The sequence below is a fragment of the Mesoplodon mirus genome (genome assembly GCF_964341445.2).
Source record: "Mesoplodon mirus genome assembly, chromosome: 4".
In the NCBI taxonomy this organism is placed as follows: Eukaryota; Metazoa; Chordata; class Mammalia; order Artiodactyla; family Ziphiidae; genus Mesoplodon; species Mesoplodon mirus.
The window spans coordinates 10,345,385-10,365,223 of record NC_138979.1 but is presented as its reverse complement, the minus strand read 5'-3'; the positions used below and the strand labels follow the sequence as shown (position 1 = coordinate 10,365,223).

The 19,839-nt window shown below is 39.2% G+C and overlaps 1 protein-coding gene across 1 annotated transcript in view; it reads left to right on the top strand.

Annotated features, from left to right (window-relative positions):
* Positions 1–3,763: 3,763 nt before the first annotated feature.
* The window catches only part of LOC309802827 (myosin-IIIa-like), a gene marked incomplete at both ends in the record, with an annotated part of 33,600 nt that continues 17,524 nt past the window's right edge, over positions 3,764–19,839 (top strand). Inside the window, 6 exons of the mRNA XM_082618717.1 lie at positions 3,764–3,786; positions 5,382–5,493; positions 8,264–8,426; positions 10,026–10,149; positions 12,052–12,964; positions 14,724–14,868. Of these exons, the coding sequence (XP_082474843.1) occupies positions 3,764–3,786; positions 5,382–5,493; positions 8,264–8,426; positions 10,026–10,149; positions 12,052–12,964; positions 14,724–14,868 (1,480 nt within the window). The remainder of the gene's footprint in view (positions 3,787–5,381; positions 5,494–8,263; positions 8,427–10,025; positions 10,150–12,051; positions 12,965–14,723; positions 14,869–19,839) is intronic.

The window sequence follows — 19,839 nt, the reverse complement described above, 5'->3', positions numbered from 1 at the left end:
TTGAGGAAGTCTCCATAGGTAACATTCTCTGCCTTTTTTAAAGAGTGTACAAAGTAATATTAAGAATAAAACAAAGTTTTGTTATTGCACAATGAACTGTGCAATCACAAAAAAAACACAAACCATTGTCTTGTCTGTGTCAAACATTCTTTTACTTGGGGTAACCAAGACCCTTTCTAAATGAAATGAGAATTCTAATCCTTTTTGCAAATTTTCAGCAATTCATGGTAATTTTTGATTTTTTTTCATTAGAGACCTAGGAAAGGAAAGAAAGGTATTCATTTGAACTGCCTTGATAGAAAGAAAACCCTACCACATTTTCATGACAGAGAGCAAAATTACATAAATATAGTGACTTTCATATTGACAACTCTTCTATAGTAGTTTAAGACAGACTTAAAAACTTCAAGGTTTAGAGTTCAGAAGTACAGCCAACATTTAATCATTGTCTTTACTTCTCACAGAGCAGACCCAATTTTATTTTCAAAACTTAAGAAATAAAAAATACTGGAATTTCTTATTGGCCAGTAGGTAAATTCTCCATTCTATACATGAAAGCAGGTAACCCAAACATTCTTGAGTTTCAAATTTCAGATTAAAATTTGACCTTATTATTATACTTTTCATTTTTTAGGAGAAGAGTTCATCTTTAACTTGCTTAACTATCAATATAGGTAACGTTAATATAATCTTAATATAAGTACCCTTAAATTTCAGTGACTTTTTTTTATATACAAGGCACTGTGCTAAGTACTGTGGAAGACACTGAGTTTTAAAGCTTGCTTGATCCTCAAGAGTTAACATTCCAGTTAGGATTCTCAGAGCTGCAGACCTAGAGGTTAACGAACAACGCAGGGTAATAAATACCAAGATCCAAAGGGATGGTACATAGTGTAAGAGTTCAGGGAAGAGAAAGATGATCTCCAAGAAAGCTGATAAGACAGAATATCAAGAAAGAGTGCTAAACAGGGATCTGATGGTGGGCATAGTTTATGGAGAAGACAGGAAGGGGCTTTCTTGGTGTACAGGTTGGTGTTCCAAAAACTAGAGGGACTTGGATTAGACTGGCTGAGCAGTATGTGTTACTGACGTGACAGACATTATAAAGATGGGATCAGATGGGAAAACCGATCAGGTAAAGTTACGAAGAGAGAGCCTTAAATGCTAGACTAAACTAGTAGTTTCAAAACTATCTATGGTTTTACAGTATGGCCCATAGAAGAGCTGAGCTTATTTTCTTGATGATGTTGTACTTGAAAGTAACTTATTTGGAAGGTCAGAGGTGAGAATAAATTTTTAAATATGCTTCCAAGTCCCATGCTATTATAGAATAGCAAATTACTACATGATAAATGAAGAGGGGAAAAAACTAAGTTTATGGAGGACATGTGAATAACTGTTCTGAATATAGGAAGCTCCAGAAATAAAAGGCTAAGCCTTTTCTCTGTCACTAATTTGAAAACTGTCATCCGAATTGGCTAGACTCTTAGGAAGGCAGGACAATTTGCAAAGGCCCTGTGGAGGTGTAAATAGGACTAAATAACCCTCCTCTGTCTGGCTTAGCCTTTGACTAACCCTCCTTGTAAGATGCAAAATTCATCAGACCCTTTGTTCATTCTGTTGTAGATAAACTCTTCTGTTTTGTGACAAAGAAATAATCCTAAAGGAAGACACATAACATGAACTTACTTTGCACAAGACACTGGGTTTTTACTGTAGTTATTTCAAATGAACCCTTATACTAAGAAGCCACTGAAGTTGGCTCCATTTTCCCACCAGGCACCTATACACAGTGGTTTGGCTGTCAGAGCTCTAAAACAAACAGAACTTAGCGAAGGAAGTAGTGTAGTGAAGGAGCGTAGTAAGTGCACATGCTTTGAAATCAGAAAACCCAAGTTTGAATCCCAATTCTGCCACTTACTAAATGTGTGACTTTGTTCAGCGTTACTTGAGTAACGTTCGATCTTCAATCTTCCCATCTGCAAATAAGGGTGATGATAATAGTATCAATATCTACTTTATGGGCTTCCCTGGTGGCACAGTGGTTGAGAGTCCGCCTGCCGATGCAGGGGACATGGGTTCGTGCCCCGGTCCGGGAAGATCCCACATGCCGCAGAGCGGCTGGGCCCGTGAGCCATGGCCACTGAGCCTGCGTGTCCGGAGCCTGTGCTCCGCAACGGGAGAGGCCACAACACTGAGATGCCTGTATACCGCAAAAAAATAAAATAAAATAAAATAAAATAATATCTACTTTATAGGTGGTTATAAACATTAAATGAAGTAATATATATGAAGTTTGTAGATGGAGCCAAATGTCAACAATATACATATCAGCTATAATTATTTTCATTATTATTTTTGCCTCAGCCCCAAACTCCCCAAATTACTTACTGCCTACTGTGCTGTGGTCTAAAATACCACAATGTACACCATGAAGCGAACCCATAAAAAGCAAAGCAGAGTCAGTACGTTGGATTTAAAACAAGAGGCACAACAAAGCACAGGTCTGGGTCTTTCCTCCATAAGCTCATCTGGTGTGCCTAGATGTTTATTCCCACAGCAAGTCCCAGAGACAGTCCGTGGGTCACTCAACAAGCATTTAATTGCACACCCACTATGTTCCAGTCCTTGAACAAAAGATTAACTCAGATCTTAACCCAAAGATTCCTAAAAGAACCTCTGATGCTAAGAAACTCACAGTCCAGACTAGTTGTGGGAACAGGGATCTGATTATCTACATTATCATATGATGTAACATAAACTCCAGGAGGCCAGAGTGTTGGTCTGTCGTGTTCACTGCTGTGTCCCTAGCACTTAGGAGGGTGCCTGGCACATGCTGGGTGTTCAATAAGTATTTGTCACACGAATGAAACAGAGTGGATATTTTTACTAAAAGTGTGCAGGTCTGGGAGCATGAAGTAGAGCTGGTGGGAGTGAGGAGAAAAGGGGGAGACTTTTTAGATTATAGTAGAAATACAGAGAAAGCAGATAATCATAAAAGTAATATATATACATACTGTATATATTAGAACATCAACATGTATTCATTTTTCAATCTTTTGGTATAGGCTTATTTTTTTCTTTGAATAAAATCCACTAATCAGAGTTTATTGACTCTTTCTTACATAAACTATTCATAATCCCTTATGTATGATTTCCATTCATATTTCTTGAGGTGAAGGAGGAAGTTAAAGATAACTCCTGAAACAATCACAGGGCTAAATATTTCTTGATTCTTATGATTCTGCTCCAACTTCCGTAATGGCTTCATCCATGTTTAATTCCATAGTTTTTTAGAATAAGTACTTCTTTAGAAGGTCTTACCAAAGCATTTGATGCACTTTTCGAGAAACAGCCCTCTGGCTTTCCTCACTCACGTTTCATCAGTTTATCTGATATGTATTTGAATAACTCCTCACCAAGTGAATGAACAGGTTTGGCAGCAAACACAGCTCCCCTGGTGGGGAAAGAAGCGCCCAGGCACACTAGGCAGAGCTGCTGCCCACGCACCCCAAGTGTGCAGTGGACATCAGCCGGTGTGCCTAACACAGGGAAATCGAATGTTAGTCCAATGGTCTATTCACTGAAGATTTGTTAAAGAGCGTTTCTAGAATATTGAAAGAGTAGGTCTTCTTTGAGGGAGCAGGGAGTGAGGATGGAAGGACATACAGGCATGGAGGATGACACATCCAAAAGCATCGAGCCATGAGCAGACGTGGCCCTTTGGCATAATTGTGAATAGCTTTCAGGACTGGAGCTCAAGATGTCCGTGGAGAATGGCCAAGGGTGAGGCTAGCAAGGCGGGCGGGGATACAGAGCGGGAGGGAGCATGCAGACTCGTCATCATGCGTGGCAACCAGTTTTAAAGACTGCCTTTCAGCAGGTGTGACCCCTGCATTTCCCACATTGTCACTCTTCCCGGCTCACATATTCACGTGGCCTGCCCAGCCTTTGAAAGCACCTGCTTTTGCCATCCCAGCTTAGAACTTGGGAAATTCTCGGACACTTTCAAGTCAGGAAAGGACTTGATCAGATTTTCATTTTATTAAGATAAATTCAGACAGAACTGTGGACATCGGCTAGGAAGCGGGGAGGAGGGCGCGAAGATGCACATAGCCAGCCGGGAGGTGGTTTAAGGTAAGGGCAGTAGGACTAGAGAAAAAGGTAGGGATTTCAGAGAGACTTCTAAGCTTGTTGGATACACTGAGTGAAGAATAGGAAAGAATCTAGGATGACACATGGATTTCTAGCTTTAGTACCTTAAGAAGGGGTGACATCATTCACAGAGATAAGAAAGAAAAGGTGATGCATTTTGCTGAGTCTGGAGTGTCTGTGGGATAAGCAGGTGGGGATGTAGGGTAGGCAGTCAGAAGTAATGTGTTCCCAGTTTATGGAAATAGGGCTGAGGATGTATGTATAGCAATCATCACATACAGGGAACAGTCAGAGTCGTGCATGTAGACGTGATGCGTGGAGAGAGCTTAGAAAGAAACAACACTGTAGAGCCCTAGCATTTAAGCAGCAAGTCGAGGAAGCATGTCGAGGAGGCTGAAAAGAAGGAGGAGAAACGGGGGTGGGGGCAGGGTGGGCTGGGAATCTCAGGGACACTCTCTCAAGACGGAGAACTACAGAAGGAACACTTAGGATTAGGATGGAAAACAACCGGCTAAGGCTTCATCACTAAAAGATCGTATGCGATTAAATAAGATCCCAGGAGCAGAGGAGTGATGGGAGGTAGGGAACTGGAGACAGTTATCCTAAACCATCTTTCTGTTTGTCCACAAAGCCAGTGGGGGATATGGAACCATTTCAGAGGAGAGGCACTCAGGGGGATTGCTTTGCGCTAAGTGTGAGGAGGCAGGAGAGAGAAAGGGGATTGAAAATATACAGAAGAAAAGAGGAGGAGGGGCAGGAAGAGATGACATCTAGAACACAGGCGGATGGGCAGTATCTCCTCTCATTTCCCTCCTGCATTAAGCCCTTACTCACTTCCTCCCCTCAATTGTTGCTGTAATGCGGGAAGTTTGTGTAGAATTGAACTTCATCCAATTTGAAGATCAGCTCCCAGTGTTTTTGTGAAGATGAAAAAAATGAATGAAATCTTTCCCTCTGCTTCTGCCACTTCAGTCCTTCTGCTCTTAGTGACCAGAGAAAGGTTGCTTTTTAAAAAATATCCAGTTAATTTTTTTTGAACTACAGAGTTTTGTACGGGATTTTAGTGTTGTGTTGAAAAGCATCACTGAAGTGAAAAACAATGCTCAAATTACACAAGTAGTCAGTCTGGAATTCAATTTACTGCAGAGTTGTTCTAAGAAGCCCACCAGGCTCCTGAGACATTGAACTTTTATGAAATACTAACCAGCCCTCTCTCCCATTCAAAGGTACCATGTTCTCTGTTACAAGTGGTGTGAAGAACCTCCACTGAGCCCTGACACCTGTGCCACCATTTTGGAAAAAGCTGGTCTTGATAACTGGGCTCTTGGAAAAACAAAAGTAATGTTTTCATGTGATTTTCAAGAAAAAAATTCATACTTATGGTGGATGTACTGAGAATTACATTTTACAATGATTGAAAATATCATGGCTTTTCATGTTATAGAATCTCTAGCTTGAAATAGGGGAAGAAAATTGATAAAGTCATAATGGTTTCCTTCTTCAGCAGAATTAAACACTGCTCTCGTAAAGGTTTCTTTTAAGAAATTCAAGAAAAATATATCTTGAAGATTTATCCAAAAAAAGATGGAATGGATGAGTCTAGAAAACAGACTTTTATATTTTCTCTATTTTATCACCACCAAATATAGTCAAAAAGCTGTCGAGAATCATAATGATTTCAATAGGATTCTGTTTTTCTTTATTTTCCTAATTCTCAAATCTGCTTTTGTTGTAAACTTGAAATTTATCCGGAGTGAAATGTTATTACTAGACTCACACTATAGGTGTTTGGATATTGGTGTGTTTATGTATCGGATCTGAGGGCCTGTGAGATCTTAGCTTATTTAATCCCTTAAAGCAGTGGTCCCCAGTGTTTGGGGCACCAGGGACTGGTTCCGTGGAAGACAGTTTTTCCACGGGTGGGGGGCGGGAGGAGGATGGCTCAGGCGGTAATGTGAGCGATGGGGAGCAGCAGATGAAGCTTCGCTCGCTCTCCTGCGGCTCCCCTCCTGCTGTGCGGCCCGGTTCCTCCTGGGGGTCGGGGACCCCTGCCTTAAAGAATGAAGTACAAAATCATAACCTGTTTTGAATATGGAAGTAAGATAGGTGGCTTCTTGGAGAAAGGATGCATTTACTTCTCAGATATCCTCAGAGCATTACAAACAAGATGGGGATAAGGAGATAAACAGGACCAGGTCCTGGGAGTACACTAAATGTATCACTGGGGGAAGATGGAGAAGAAAATCAAGCTAAGGCAAAGAAGTACTCAGATTGACCACTCAAGAGTAACTGCTTTCAGCTATTCCATAGACGTAGACTGAAATGCCACACTCGCCAAGAAATTTATATTAGCTGTGGGAAGTGTGGGACAGAATTTTCATGTGTTCAGATGAGAAGTTAAACCTGTTAGTTATGTCTTTTTATATAGTAGTGTGTATATGTCAGTTCCAATCTCCCAATTTATCCCCCCCCCCACCGATTTCCCCCTCGGTAACGCTAAGTTTGTCTTCCACATCTGTGACTCTATTTGTTTTGTAAATAAGTTCGTTTGTACCATTTTTTTTAGATTCCACATATAAACAATGTCATATGATATTTGTCTTGCTTATAACTGACTCACTTTGCTGTATAGCAGAAACTAACACAACATTGTAAATCAACTATACTCCAATAAAAATTAATTTAAAAAAAGAAGAGTTAGGCCTGTAACAATTTAAGGAAATTTTCAAAGTGTTTATCTTATATGGAATGTCCTACATATTCAGTAATCAGTATTTACTTTAGTATTTAGTAAGGGGAATTCCTGAGCATTACAAAGATACGTTTTTTATTCACACCATTTTCTTTCAGATTCTCACAAAAATGAATTTTGTCAGGCTGAAATCTCATGATTTATGGTCTGAAACACATGCCTAACTTCAAATGGAGTTTTAACTTGTAAAAAGGCCCTTTGCAGTTCCAATTTTGCGTGATATTTAAGCAGCATTTTAAAGCTATTTGTATTTTTCCACTTCACCTTTTCCAACTCATTAAGATGGATAAAAGTATTCAATATAAGAACATTCCTAATGCTGTGCAAAAAAAATGATGACCTTTTTAGATAGATTGAATTTTAAATGAATTGTTGGCAGTAGAATAGACTAAATATATTAGCATCTAGAGTCCTGTAGAAATTAAAACTAAATTCAATCAAAACCTGTAATGCTAAACTGTTGGCCCTTGGTGCCAGGCTTCTAAGTGCTGAGAGAATTCTACAGTCAGGGTTACCAGGTCTCATGACTCAGCTCTTAAATTTGAATTTAAGTGACTTCTTAGTGGATTCAATAATCTCTCTTTGAGGTGACTTTCATTAGTAAATTTAGCCATTAAAAGAAAAAAACGTACCTTCCTATTTCCTCGGAGTGGTTGAAAACTCTTAGTTGAGAACAGCTCGGAGCCTTCAGGCTCCCCTGTTGCTCTGATTCATTTTGATTTTAGAAACATCAAAAATCAGCCCTCCTGTCTTCACAGTGGCTGCTGGGTCTGGTGAGAAAGTTGTTCATTCTGCATGGGACTCTCTCTCTGCCTTACTCTCTCCACTGACAACACTGTGAGCCCCTGAACGGCAGCGCCCCTGGTTTGTCCACCTTTGTATCCCAGCAGATAAGTACATAGAATAGGTCTCAGTAAACATTTGGTGAATGAACTCCTGTAACTATAATTGTCCTCTCTCTGACAAATAGGTTTGTAAGATTTTTAAGTTTGGGAAGTTTAATTATCTCTTCTTTCAAAAAGCATAAAAAATTAGCTTTGCCCAGAGTATCTGATGCTAAAACTTTGATAAAAGAGCTTGGTATCTTCCACTCATATTGGCCCATCCAGCAAAACCTAGGTACCTGTTGCAAATAAACAGTATGATTGTTAAACTATATTCCTTCTCAAAAAGGGGTTTTCTTCAGTCATAAAAATCTATAATGTGATAGCAACATCCAAGCCAAAGAAGCAAAAGATAGTGATTTCCAAAATCGAAAAATGTTTAGAATATTATCTAGTCTTCAGAGCACAGCACATGACTGTTTCGCACCTGCACGCTGTAGTTTTATTTGTGTTTTATTTTAATTCTTTTAAGGTGTTCCTTAAGTATTATCATGTGGAACAGTTAAATTTAATGCGAAAGGAAGCCATCGACAAGCTTATTTTGATTCAAGCCTGTGTCAGAGGATTCTTGGGTTCAAGAAGATACCAAAAAATACAGAAGAAAAGGAAAGAGAGCGCTATAATAATACAGTCAGGTAATAACTCAGACCATCTCACTGTGTAACAAAACATAATGCTGTGTTTAGATGTGTGCATGAAATCAAATCTTACTTACCTCCAATTCTTATGTAGTTTTCGTGTTTAATTCCAAACTCTGTTACCTTGATACTTTCTCTATGCTAAATCTGAATGATTGTTGTAGTGACTGACACTTTTAATATCTGAATACATGTTTTGTTTTAAAATAATTTTTAAATTTTCTGTCACAATGAAACACAATTGACGTATTGTGCAAGATACAGCAAGTGACTGAATTAATTGTAGATCTCAAGAATCATATTATTATAACCCATTGGCCAATAACATTTTCCCTACTTTATTCCAAAGGTTACACTTGCCATAATTTTTGACAACTTAATGAAATCTCATTCTGCTAAAGGGCATCCATTTCTTTCTGTTAACTGTAGGGAAATAATATTTATAATCATATTTCACAAGTTTTTATTAAATGTACTAATAGACTTTGGACTTCACTTTCCATTTTTCTATAAAAAGCTAAATTTAGAACCCAGCATGGCTTAATACAAGATCTTTCAAAAACTTTTGACTAGATACCCATAACAAACAATGTATTTTACTCTGTAACCCGATACACACACATGCTACACGCACTGCATTCTGATACTTTTCTGTTCTGGTTTATTCCATTTAATTTCTAGATGTTAGATTTGGCCCACTAAATCGATTTTATGATCCACTATTTATTTGCAAGCTACGTTCTGAAGAGCACTGATGTGGTGGGCAGAGTAGCTGACTGACATTCGAAAGATTCAGTTCAAGGTCCAGTTCCAATCCGTCAATCCATAAGAGCTCGTCATCCTCTTTTGGAATTTTAAGCCCTTCACTGCTCACTGGGACATCAAAAATGCAAACCCTGCAATTTGGGATTTAATTCTTTATCCACAATTCCAGACTTCATAAAACACTGAAAAAAGAGGTTTTTCATAACTCATCTGGAAGTGAAACATGACCTAATATTCACAGTCCTTTATTCTTCCCACTTGGTAAGAATTGTGTGTTTTTCCGGAGAAATATTCATGTGTTTGACTATGGAATGCTGACTTACCATGGGGAATTTTACAGAATATATGTTATTTGTTCCAAATTACTTTTCTAAAAATTTTTAAAAAAAAGTTTAAGTCTGAATTCTGAAATATATCTGGCTCCAAGAATAATTGGCCGAAAGATTAAAACCATATACTTAGATAATAGGGGTTTTCTCCCATGAATAGCTGAACATGGCAGAAATAAAAGAAACATACGCATTAGCAGATTTTAAGCAAATGGTGAGTACATGTTGTCTTTGTCATCAACTTAGCTCATCTCTATCATTTTAGTTTCATCTTAATACTCCCCTTAATACGAAAGTTACTTTAATTATTTTCTTGCTAAAGCTTGTCGTCTGGAAGAGTCTTGTTAATGAGTCCCATATTTTTTCGAACCTGTTCTATTTGGAGTCTTTAATTTCATTTTCCTCTTTGGTACTGATGGTGAAAAGCCATTTGTTTCTACCCATTGAAGTAATGCTTTTTATTTATTATAATTAACACTGCTCTGGGCCTTATATGTTTCAGCCGCAAGAGGACATCTAGCCAGGAAACAAAGGAAAGAAATTGTTAACACGAAAAACACAGCAGTAAAAACCATTCAGACTCAAGATCAGGAATTTGACTACAAGAAAAACTTTGAAAATAAAAGGTAAAATAATGTTCATTCTTATACCATCTTGACAGTATAGATTTTTCACATCTGGAAAGTCACAAAATAAAGTCCACAATGAACAGGATGTGGTACACATATACAATGTAATATTACTCAGCCATAAAAAGGAATGAAATAGTGCCATTCACAGAGACGTGGATAGAGCTAGAGACTGTCATACAGAGTGAAGTAAGTCAGAAAGAAAAAATCAAGTATCATATAATATTGCTTACATGTGGAACCTAGAAAAATGGTACAGATGAACTTATTTGCAAAGCAGAAATAGAGACACAGATGTAGAGAACAAACTTATGGATACCAAGCGGGGAAGGAGGGGTAGGATGAATTGGGAGAATGGGATTGATATATATACCCTACTATGTGTGAAATAGATAACTAATGAGAACCTGCTGTGTAGCACAGGGAACTCTACTCAGTGCTCTGTGGTGACCTAAATGGGAAGGAAATAAAAAAAACGGGATATATATATATATATATATATATATATATATATATATATATATATATGGCTGATTCACTTTGCTATACAGGAGAAACTAACACAACATTGTAAAGCAATTATATTCCAATAAAAATAAAAAAAATAAAAGTCCACAGTCTTTCTCGTACCTAACCAGGTTCCTAACAGTGATGCATCAAATGTCAGCTACACCCCGTGGCCACTTTTGTGTTCTTTATCCTATTTGAGAGTTTGTTAGCATTTCACTCAGATGACCACACTTTCCTCCTCGAAGAAGATCTTATCTTCAAGTTAAGGGGAAATCATTCCAACTATCCTTTCAAAAGGGTATTTATAAAGGAACAACTGTGAAATTTTGGCCAGTGTATTACAAGATCATGAGCCATAGCAGGGACGCTGCTTTTCCTTGAATTTTGTAAGATATTTTCTGTGATCCATAGACTTAGAGCTTATCAAAGTACAGCATGCAACCTGGTGAACATACCCTGCTTACTGGTCTCAAATGTAGATATAGTTTCCACATCTCCGTACTGTAGGTACTTTGTTTGGAAAAGGACATATCTTTTTTTTTTTAATTTCCTATTTAATCTTAATGTCTTGAAGCTGAAACAAATTAAACAGCCAGTGGTTTTTCACCATTGTATATAAAATTGCTAGTTTACAAGAGAACATGATACTTTAATAAAATGTAAAACTAAGTAACCAACTTTTTTCATGTCTCTAAAAAGCAAAATGACTCTTCTTAAAGAAACAAAAGGCTACCAAGATATTCAAAGGTTTCTGCTGAGTTACAATATGTTTTAATAATCTAGGGACTCGATGAGCATATTTTTAAATGTATGCCCTCACTAACTGAACACCCAACATTATGTTTGTTCCTACATCACCTTCTAGCTTTTTGTTATTTTAGCTCTTCTCAAATCTTTCAGAATTGTGACAAATACTAACAAATGATGGCTATCACAGAAAATTATGAAAGAGGAAAATGTATTTTTTTCCTTGTCTTCTTAATGTAATAAATGTACTATAATCATCTTTTCCCACTACTCTGTACCCTCTGCTACTTTCGGAAGAAATACAATCCTGAACGAAGCAAAAAAGATAATTTCTTGGAAAAGGACATATCTTGAAGTGATTAAATTCCTAGGATTTTGATACCTCAGTAAGTGAAATTATGCTAGGATATTTCTCACTCTAATTTGAAGCTAGTTTTCTCATTATTTGAGTAGCCATCACAGTTGTCGCTAGAGAGGACATTTTGGGGAAATACTCAATTATTGTGACTTGATAAGTTTTTATTTTGAGCTTTTTTGTCCCTTTTGCTTTTCTCCCAACATAATGTAATATGTGCTATTGCCAAAGAAGGTAATAAACTCTAGTTTAGTATCATATATTCCGATGCAATATATTTTACACAGGGAATCTTTTTTGAAGAAACAGACAGAGAATGCAGTCTCTACTAATGAAACAGTCATTCCAGCTCCAAATAATAAGGGGAGTACATCTGTAGTGAAGACTTCTACTTTCAAAGCTGAGGGGGAATCCACGAATGCTATGGAAAGTAACAACAGAGGATATCAGACCCCGAAAAAAATGAACAACGTGTATGAGGAAGAGGCTAAGCAAGAATTGTATCTGGTAGGAGACCCTTGGGCAGAAGTAAACACCAATAAGAAATATATGAAAGACTTGGAAGAAAATAGTAAGATAAGGAAAATGGAAAAGGAGGACACTGTGGTCCAGAATTATTATCAGTGGTACACAGAGGAAAGGAATTTCGAAGACTCAAAAGCAGCATATCTAGAAAGGAAGGCCATATCAGAAAGGCCAAGCTACCCAGGACTTTGGTTAGCACAGGAGACCTCAGCTCCTAAGCAGCCTTCTTTTAAAAAAACTTTAGAACCTAGTCTTAGCCAGAGGTCAGTTTGCCAAGATGCGAATAACAAGGGAAAAGAAAAGAAGACGTCTGTGGTCACCCAGAATGCCCCAGTATGCAGTCATCAGAGGAACCCTGTAAGGCATGGGACGGTCCAAGAGAGGCAAATCGAACTGGCAATGCAAGTCCAGGAAAAAGAAGACAGAGCAGCGGTGTTCATTCAGAGCAAATACCGGGGCTACAAGAGGGGGCAGCAGTTAAGGAAGGACAGGATGTCTTCTTTTAAAAATCAAAAAGCGGTTGCAACACCGACAGAAGTAGCAAGAAATACTCACATTTTGTATTCCCATCCCGCAAAATTTGAGGAATCCTGTAACATCAGGATGAAGAGTGATAAAGACTCAAAAGCAATTTCAGAAAAAGAAGCGTGTGATTTGGCAATTTTTTCAAAACAGGTATGTAAACGAACAGATTTGTTTACTAGTACAGATCTCTGGGAACTCCACGATAACTGAGTTAAACAGACAATTGATAACTGATATATTGTTTCATCTGTTTTTATGAGATTGCAAACCTTTTCAATAAAACATCTCAGGGACAGTGCTATTCGAATAGCCATAAATTTTGTAAACAAATTTCTATGATAAAAATAGTATAAAATACGATGGAAATCTTGTGTAGTAAGGAGACTAGTCATTGATTTATACAGCCTACTAAAATGCTGGCATTTGACAATGCAAATTTCCATGTATGTGAGATCTTCCATTGTAGCTGAAAGAAAAAAGTTTTCAAAATCCTCTAAAGTCTATGCTTTCTGTACCCCAAATTTTGAGAAGACATAACTAGGTATCAGAATCAGATTGTAGCATTACTGAGCATATATGCAATGAAGATGACAGTCTATATGTTCCGTCATGGCCATGAGAAACCATCAAGGAAAACCACAAAGAAAAATTCCCTCTTGGAGAATATCTCATGCTATTGGTAGGCGTGTTTCAGCTGTTTCTAGAAGGGGCAGTTGGCTTTAGGGCTTCTCCCAGGTGTACATGGAACTCTGATAAATTAGTGCTATGGAGAGATCACTGTCCCTGCCCCACTCCGGCTCTTTCTCTCTTTCTAGGTGTTTGACCTTGAGAAAATCACTGTATGTGTCAGCACCCTTATTTTCTCCTGTGTAAAGTGAAGGATTTTCACTAGGTGGCCTCTAAAATGCATATTATAAATGAATATGTACTATCAGGGTAGTCAATAGTGTATGAAATCATAGAAGAAATGTCATAATGGGTTCAAAGAAGGATCACCTATTACTGCTGAGTCTCTAAACTCTGCCTTTTGTCTGACGGTGGCTAAGCCCACAAGAAACACAGTAACTGCCCTTGGACACCCCCTGACTGTTATGAGTGTGGCCCAAACATCTCCAACCCCTAGCGGGTCATAGATCTGCCATTGTTTTATTTAGTCCCTTCCTGTTCTACTTTTTTAAGCACATGGAAATATTGAGTTTAATATACAGGCAGTCCTTCCCTTCCTTGCGATAAATCTGCTCACTCTAAAGACCAAAGCAGAGATTAGGACCCTGACCTGCCAAGCAACTGCCGCACTCAGGAGATGTAGAATCGCCTGGCATCCACCTACAGCTGGCAGATACCACTGTGGGAGTGGATTCAGTACTCCCCGGGAGCAGAGCTAGAGGCAGAAAAGCAGGAGCCCCACCTGCAACCTAGCAGGGCAGCCGTGTTAACAGACAAGGTAGAGGCAGAGGGGCCAGGATGGAAAGAGGAACTGGAAGAGAGAGAGTAGCACTGACGTCAGGCGAAGAAGCCTGGACAGGAGAGGAGGGAGGTTAACACAGTCAAAGTCAGCAGAGGGGTTCCTCAGGATAAAAGCAGAAGAGCCACGGCAGCAGAATGGTAAGGATGGAAGCCAGATCTCAGGGACCCTGGGAAGGAGTTATCAGGAGAGAGTCCTTCTGGAGGGTCATATGTTGGACAGTTTTGAATGGAAGATGTGAGATGGACAAGTAGCGGGAAGGGGGAGGTTTTGTCAAGTGAGGACTTTATCCGACCTTGGTACAGGGTCAGGGTGAGTCCTGGAGAAGAAGTACATGAGAGCCCCAGGGGGGAGCGGTTCAGGAATAGATCAGACCCCAGTGTACCTGTGGAGCTCACTGAATTCTCTTCCTTGATTTAATCTGATATGTGACCTTCTTTTTAGATATCAAAGCTATCTGAAGAATATTTCATTCTGCAGAAAAAACTGAATGAAATGATTTTGTCACAGCAACTGAAGCCTCTTTATCTGGGTGTCTATCCTTATAAGCCAATTACTAGACGGGTTTCTTCTCAGCAGTGCATCTCAGGTAAAGATGGGTAGAGTTGGAACTTCCCGAAGGGACAGGCAAAGCCAGATACTTTGTTAATTGCCCACCTTTATTCTATAGCAGATTTGAGGTGACAATGTTCTAACCGTCTTGGCAAGAGCCTTCATTTTATTTCATTTTTTATAAGTAGATACACACTTTTCCAGAATGTTCCACATACCCCCTACCTTTATTGATTTCATTCTCCTCTTCTTTTCTTTTTTCCCTTTATATACACTTTAACTAGAACTTGGTATATGACTCCAAAAGGGAGTAGAAAGGGATGGAGTTGGGGGAGGGTGGGGAGCAGGGTGCAGTTTGGATAAGAGGGAGCAAACAAGTGAAATATATCTGTTCCTTCTGTCAAAATCTGTATGTTAAGTAGAAGGTGCAAATCTCCGTTCAGATGCACAAACCCAGATGCACTATTAAATTTTCTTCTTATCAGCCTAAGTCACTCTCTGCCCACATTCACTAAACTGGTGGCGAATTCAGACTCAGGAATTATCAGGCCTCCCCTTCCCCAGGGCTGTGCAAAGGCCCTGGGGCCTTATATACCCACCAAAAGATCAGGTAACGCCTGTAGTCACTAGTTAGTTGCCCACAGGTACTGCTGTGACACTCATCTCCTAGCTGGCCTCATGATCTCTACAAGTCGCGAGGCTCTGCTGCTCCCATACGCGCAGGAGATGCCGGGAAGCAGGCGTGTCAGGAGTCTTACCGGGTTCGCACACGCTCCCAGTAGCTCTCCTCCCCGCATGCAGGCTTACCACCTCCCCACGGGCGGCCACCCATGGCCCTGCTGGGCCCTGTCTGGGAGAATCTGCATTTATTTTCCTTTAGTCCTTATTTCTCGGAGGCCCTCCGCCCGCTCAGGGCCCCAGGCCCCACCTCTGCAGTGAGTTTGTCTCTTAGCAAAGGCAGGACCGCTGCTAACCTCAGGCAACTTCCGTGGAAGTCCCTTAGGCAGGGAAAGACTAAGAGGAGCCCGGCTATTTGTCTGATATGGGAGGAAGGAAAAACAGCTTAATGTTTCAATCAATTATCCTGCCACACTGTTTTCAAGACTTGTGTGAAGCTTTCAAAAAAAAAAAAAAACACTGCCACGAAGTGTCCACCCTTCCCAACCCTGCTGCTCCCAGGCCCTGGCCCAGACCTCTTGACGTGAAGAAGCAGCTTGGCAAGTCAGAGCCCGGAGGCCCATTAGTTTGAGTGCCACCGATGCCCCCTGCCCAGAGGCCTGCTGACCGGCAGAGCAGAGAGGGGCTCGGGGGCTTCAGCCTCCCTCCCGGCTGTGTGTGCAGAGACCCTGGTGGAAGTGGGGCAGTGAGGTGCTTGAGGGAGCTTCTGGGTAAGCAGCTCAGCCCAGGGCTCAGCAGGAAGCAGGGGGCGGAGGGGTGCCGCGGACGCTTCCTGGAGGGGAGTGGAGGCTGCCAGTGTATTGCCACGACCTGCACTTTTGACCATCCAGGGAGTTTTGTTTGTGTGTGGTGTGTTGTGTATGTGTGTTTACTGAAAATGCTTTAAGGTGCACAGCGTGATGATTTGAAGCCCACATACCTGGCGAAATATGACTGGAGTCAAGCTAATTAACATTTCTTCTTCTCACATAGTTGCCTTTTTTGGCGTGTGTGTGATGAGAGCACCTGAAATCCACTCTCCTAGCACATTCCCAGGATTCGGTACAGTATTATTACCTGTAGTCACCGTGCTGTACATTGGCTCTCTAGACTTATTCATCCTGCACACCTGCAGCTCTGTCCCCTTTGACTAACATCTCCCTGTTTCCCCTGCCTCCCCACCCCTGGTAACCACCATTCTGCTCTCTGCTTCTAGTGTTCAACTTTTTTAGATTCCACGTGTAAGTGAGATCATGAGGTTTTTCTTCTTTCTGCGTCTGGCTTATTTCACTCAGCATAATGTCCTCCAGGTTAATCCATGTTGTCCCAAATGGCAGGATCTTCTTTAAGGCTGAATAATATTCCTGTGTGTGTATGTGTGTGTGTGTGTGTGTGTGTGTGTGAGTGTCGCATCTCGTTTATTCATCTGTTGCTGGACACTTAGGTTGTTTGCCCTATCTTGGCTATCGTGAATAATGTTACAGTGAACATAAACATATCATGTAAGCTACTGATTTCATTTTCTGGGGATATATACCCAAAAGAGGGATCGCTGGATCATATGGTAGCTCTATTTTTAGTTTTTTCAGGAATCTCTATATTGTTCTCCATAATGACTGAGCCAATGTACCTTCTCACCGAAGGTGTACAAGGGTTCTCTTTTCTCCACATCCTCGCCAGCATTTGTTCCTCTTGTCTCTTTGATAATAGACATCCTGATACCTGTGAGGTGATATCTTATTGAGATTTTGATTTGTATGAAAGCACTCTTTCATATACTGTTGGCCATTTGCATGTCTTCTTTGGAAAAATGTCAATTCAGGTTGTTTGCCAATTTTTTAATCTGGTTGCTTGGTGTGTGTGTATGTGTGTGTGTGTGTGTGTGTGTGTGTTTGGCTGTTCAGTTGCATGAGTTCTTTATTTTGGTTATTTGGATATTGTCTAAAATATATCCAATATGTGGTTTGTAAATATTTTCTCCTATTCTGTAGGTTGCCTATTATGTCTTGTTGATGGTTTCCTTTGCTGTGCAGAAGCTTTTTAGTTTGATGTAGTCCCACTTGTTGATTTTTGCTTTTATTGCCTGAGCTTTTGGTGTCATATCCAAAATATTACTAGCAAGGCCAATGTCAAGAAGGTTTTCCCCTATGTTTTCTTCTAGGATTTTTATGGTTTCAGGTCTTACGTTTAAGTCTTTAATCCATTTTGAGCTGATTTTCTTGTATGGTGTAAGATGACTCCAATTTCATTCTTTTGCATGTGGATATCAAGTTTTCCCAGTGCTATTTATTCTTTCCCCATTATGTATTCTTGATGCCCTTGTCAAAATTAGTTGACCTTATATATTTGGGTTTATTTCTGGGCTCTCTATTCTGTGCCATTGATTTATGTGTCTGTTTTAATGCCAGTACTGTACTGTTTTGATTACTTTAGCTTTATATTTAGCTTAAAATTAGGACGTGTGATGCCTCCACTCTTCTTCTTTCTCAAGATTGCTTTGTCAGGGACTTTGAAAAGGCCTAAAAGCAGCAGAACTTTACTAGAAAGTCAAAATAGTTCACTTCATTCTTCAATGAAGGCCAGCCTGGCAAACATCTGAATTTTCCCCTGTCCCTGAGAGTAGCAGAGGAAGTGCCTGAGAGAGGGCCTGAAGTGGCCTGAAGACACAGAGGGGTCTGGGCAGACCTGACAACCCAGAACCAAGTAGGAAGGGAGGACACTGGGAGATGCAGTGGCCCAGGGAGAAAACAGAAACCCAGAATGACTAAGTTTTCTCAGAAGACACTAAGAAAATTGAAAGCAATTTCTTAAATCAATTGTCAACATCATAATAATAGTAAAACACTGAAAGCAGTTCCTTTAAAAAGCAGGATTAAGGTAAGGATGCTAGTAACAACACTTTTTTATGTTATTTGGGAATTTCTAGCTGAATCAATAGGACAGCAAACAGAAGTTTCTGAAAAGCATGATTATTGAAAAGAAGAAGATAGGATTATAGGAGTATTAGCAGACAACATGAATTTTGACAATAAAAATGCAGAGAATGAACCAAAATAATGATTGGTACTTGTAAAAGAATTCAGCAAAGATAGGTAGCTTTCCTATAATAATTTATAATGGAAAAAAGAACATATTGGAAATAAGAGCAAATAGAATACCTTGAAATAAAGTTAGCAAGAAAACCACAGAAAGATTAAAAAAAAAAAAAAAGCAGAGGTGGATAGTGGAATGACCCACTGTGTTTCTGGATTGAAAGATAAGAAAATGTAAACATATTCTAAAGTTGATTTCTAGGTTAAAAAAATTGTGTTCAATTTCTATGAGATTTTCTCTAGAACTTAATGTCCCTAGATATCATTTGTTAATTTCAGGAAAAAAGAATAATTATAATTGAGGTCTTGCCTTTTAGATGGTAGAACAAATAATATAAAGCTACCATTAAAACCATATGCCTCTGTTATGAAAATCAACCACAGATTAATGGAACAGATAGATAGCCCTAAAATTGACTGTAGTATTTATAAAAACCCGTCCCCAAAAGATATACAGCAAACCAATAAGAAATGGACATATAATGCTTAAATTTTTCTGATTTTGGGAGAATAAAAAAAACAGCCTTACCTTATACTGAATACCCCAATATTTACCAGATATATTAATGATTTAAATATGAGGAATAAACCAAGAGAAACCAGATGATATGAATTGACTATTTCACAGTCTCTGCTTAGGAAATGACAAAGCATATGAAGTAATAAAAAGCATTACAAAGAAACACTGTGGTCAGTTTACACTGTGTAAACGTTAAAACCTAGACATTAGAAAGCCTCATTTAAAGTTAAAGAGCTCCAGACAAACTGGATACAATATGTAGAACAAATGGAAAAATGGTTAACATATGTAACATAGAAAGAGCTCTTATAAATCATTAGGAAAAACACTAACACCCTCCATGGAAAAACGGACACATTGATTTATTTATAGAAGAACAAATGCAAATGGAAAACAAGCATATATATGATTGCCGTGGAAATTCAAAGTATAAATTAAGTTACTATTTTTTACTCATCACAATGGCAGGGATGAAAAAATATTTAACGGTGACAAGAATGTGCTAGTTTAATTATCCTCAAACACTAGTGGTGAGACTAAAGATGCAACATTTCAAAAAAGTGATTTGGCAAAATATGTAAAAAAGCATTGAAATCGTTTCTGTCATTCACCCGGTAAGCCCACTTATGAGAACATAGCCTAAGGAACTAATCAGAGCTGAAAGAGAAAAATGACGTACGTGGCCCAAAATAAAATTAGACAATAAGAAAATGATTAATAAGTAATGGCACATTCATAT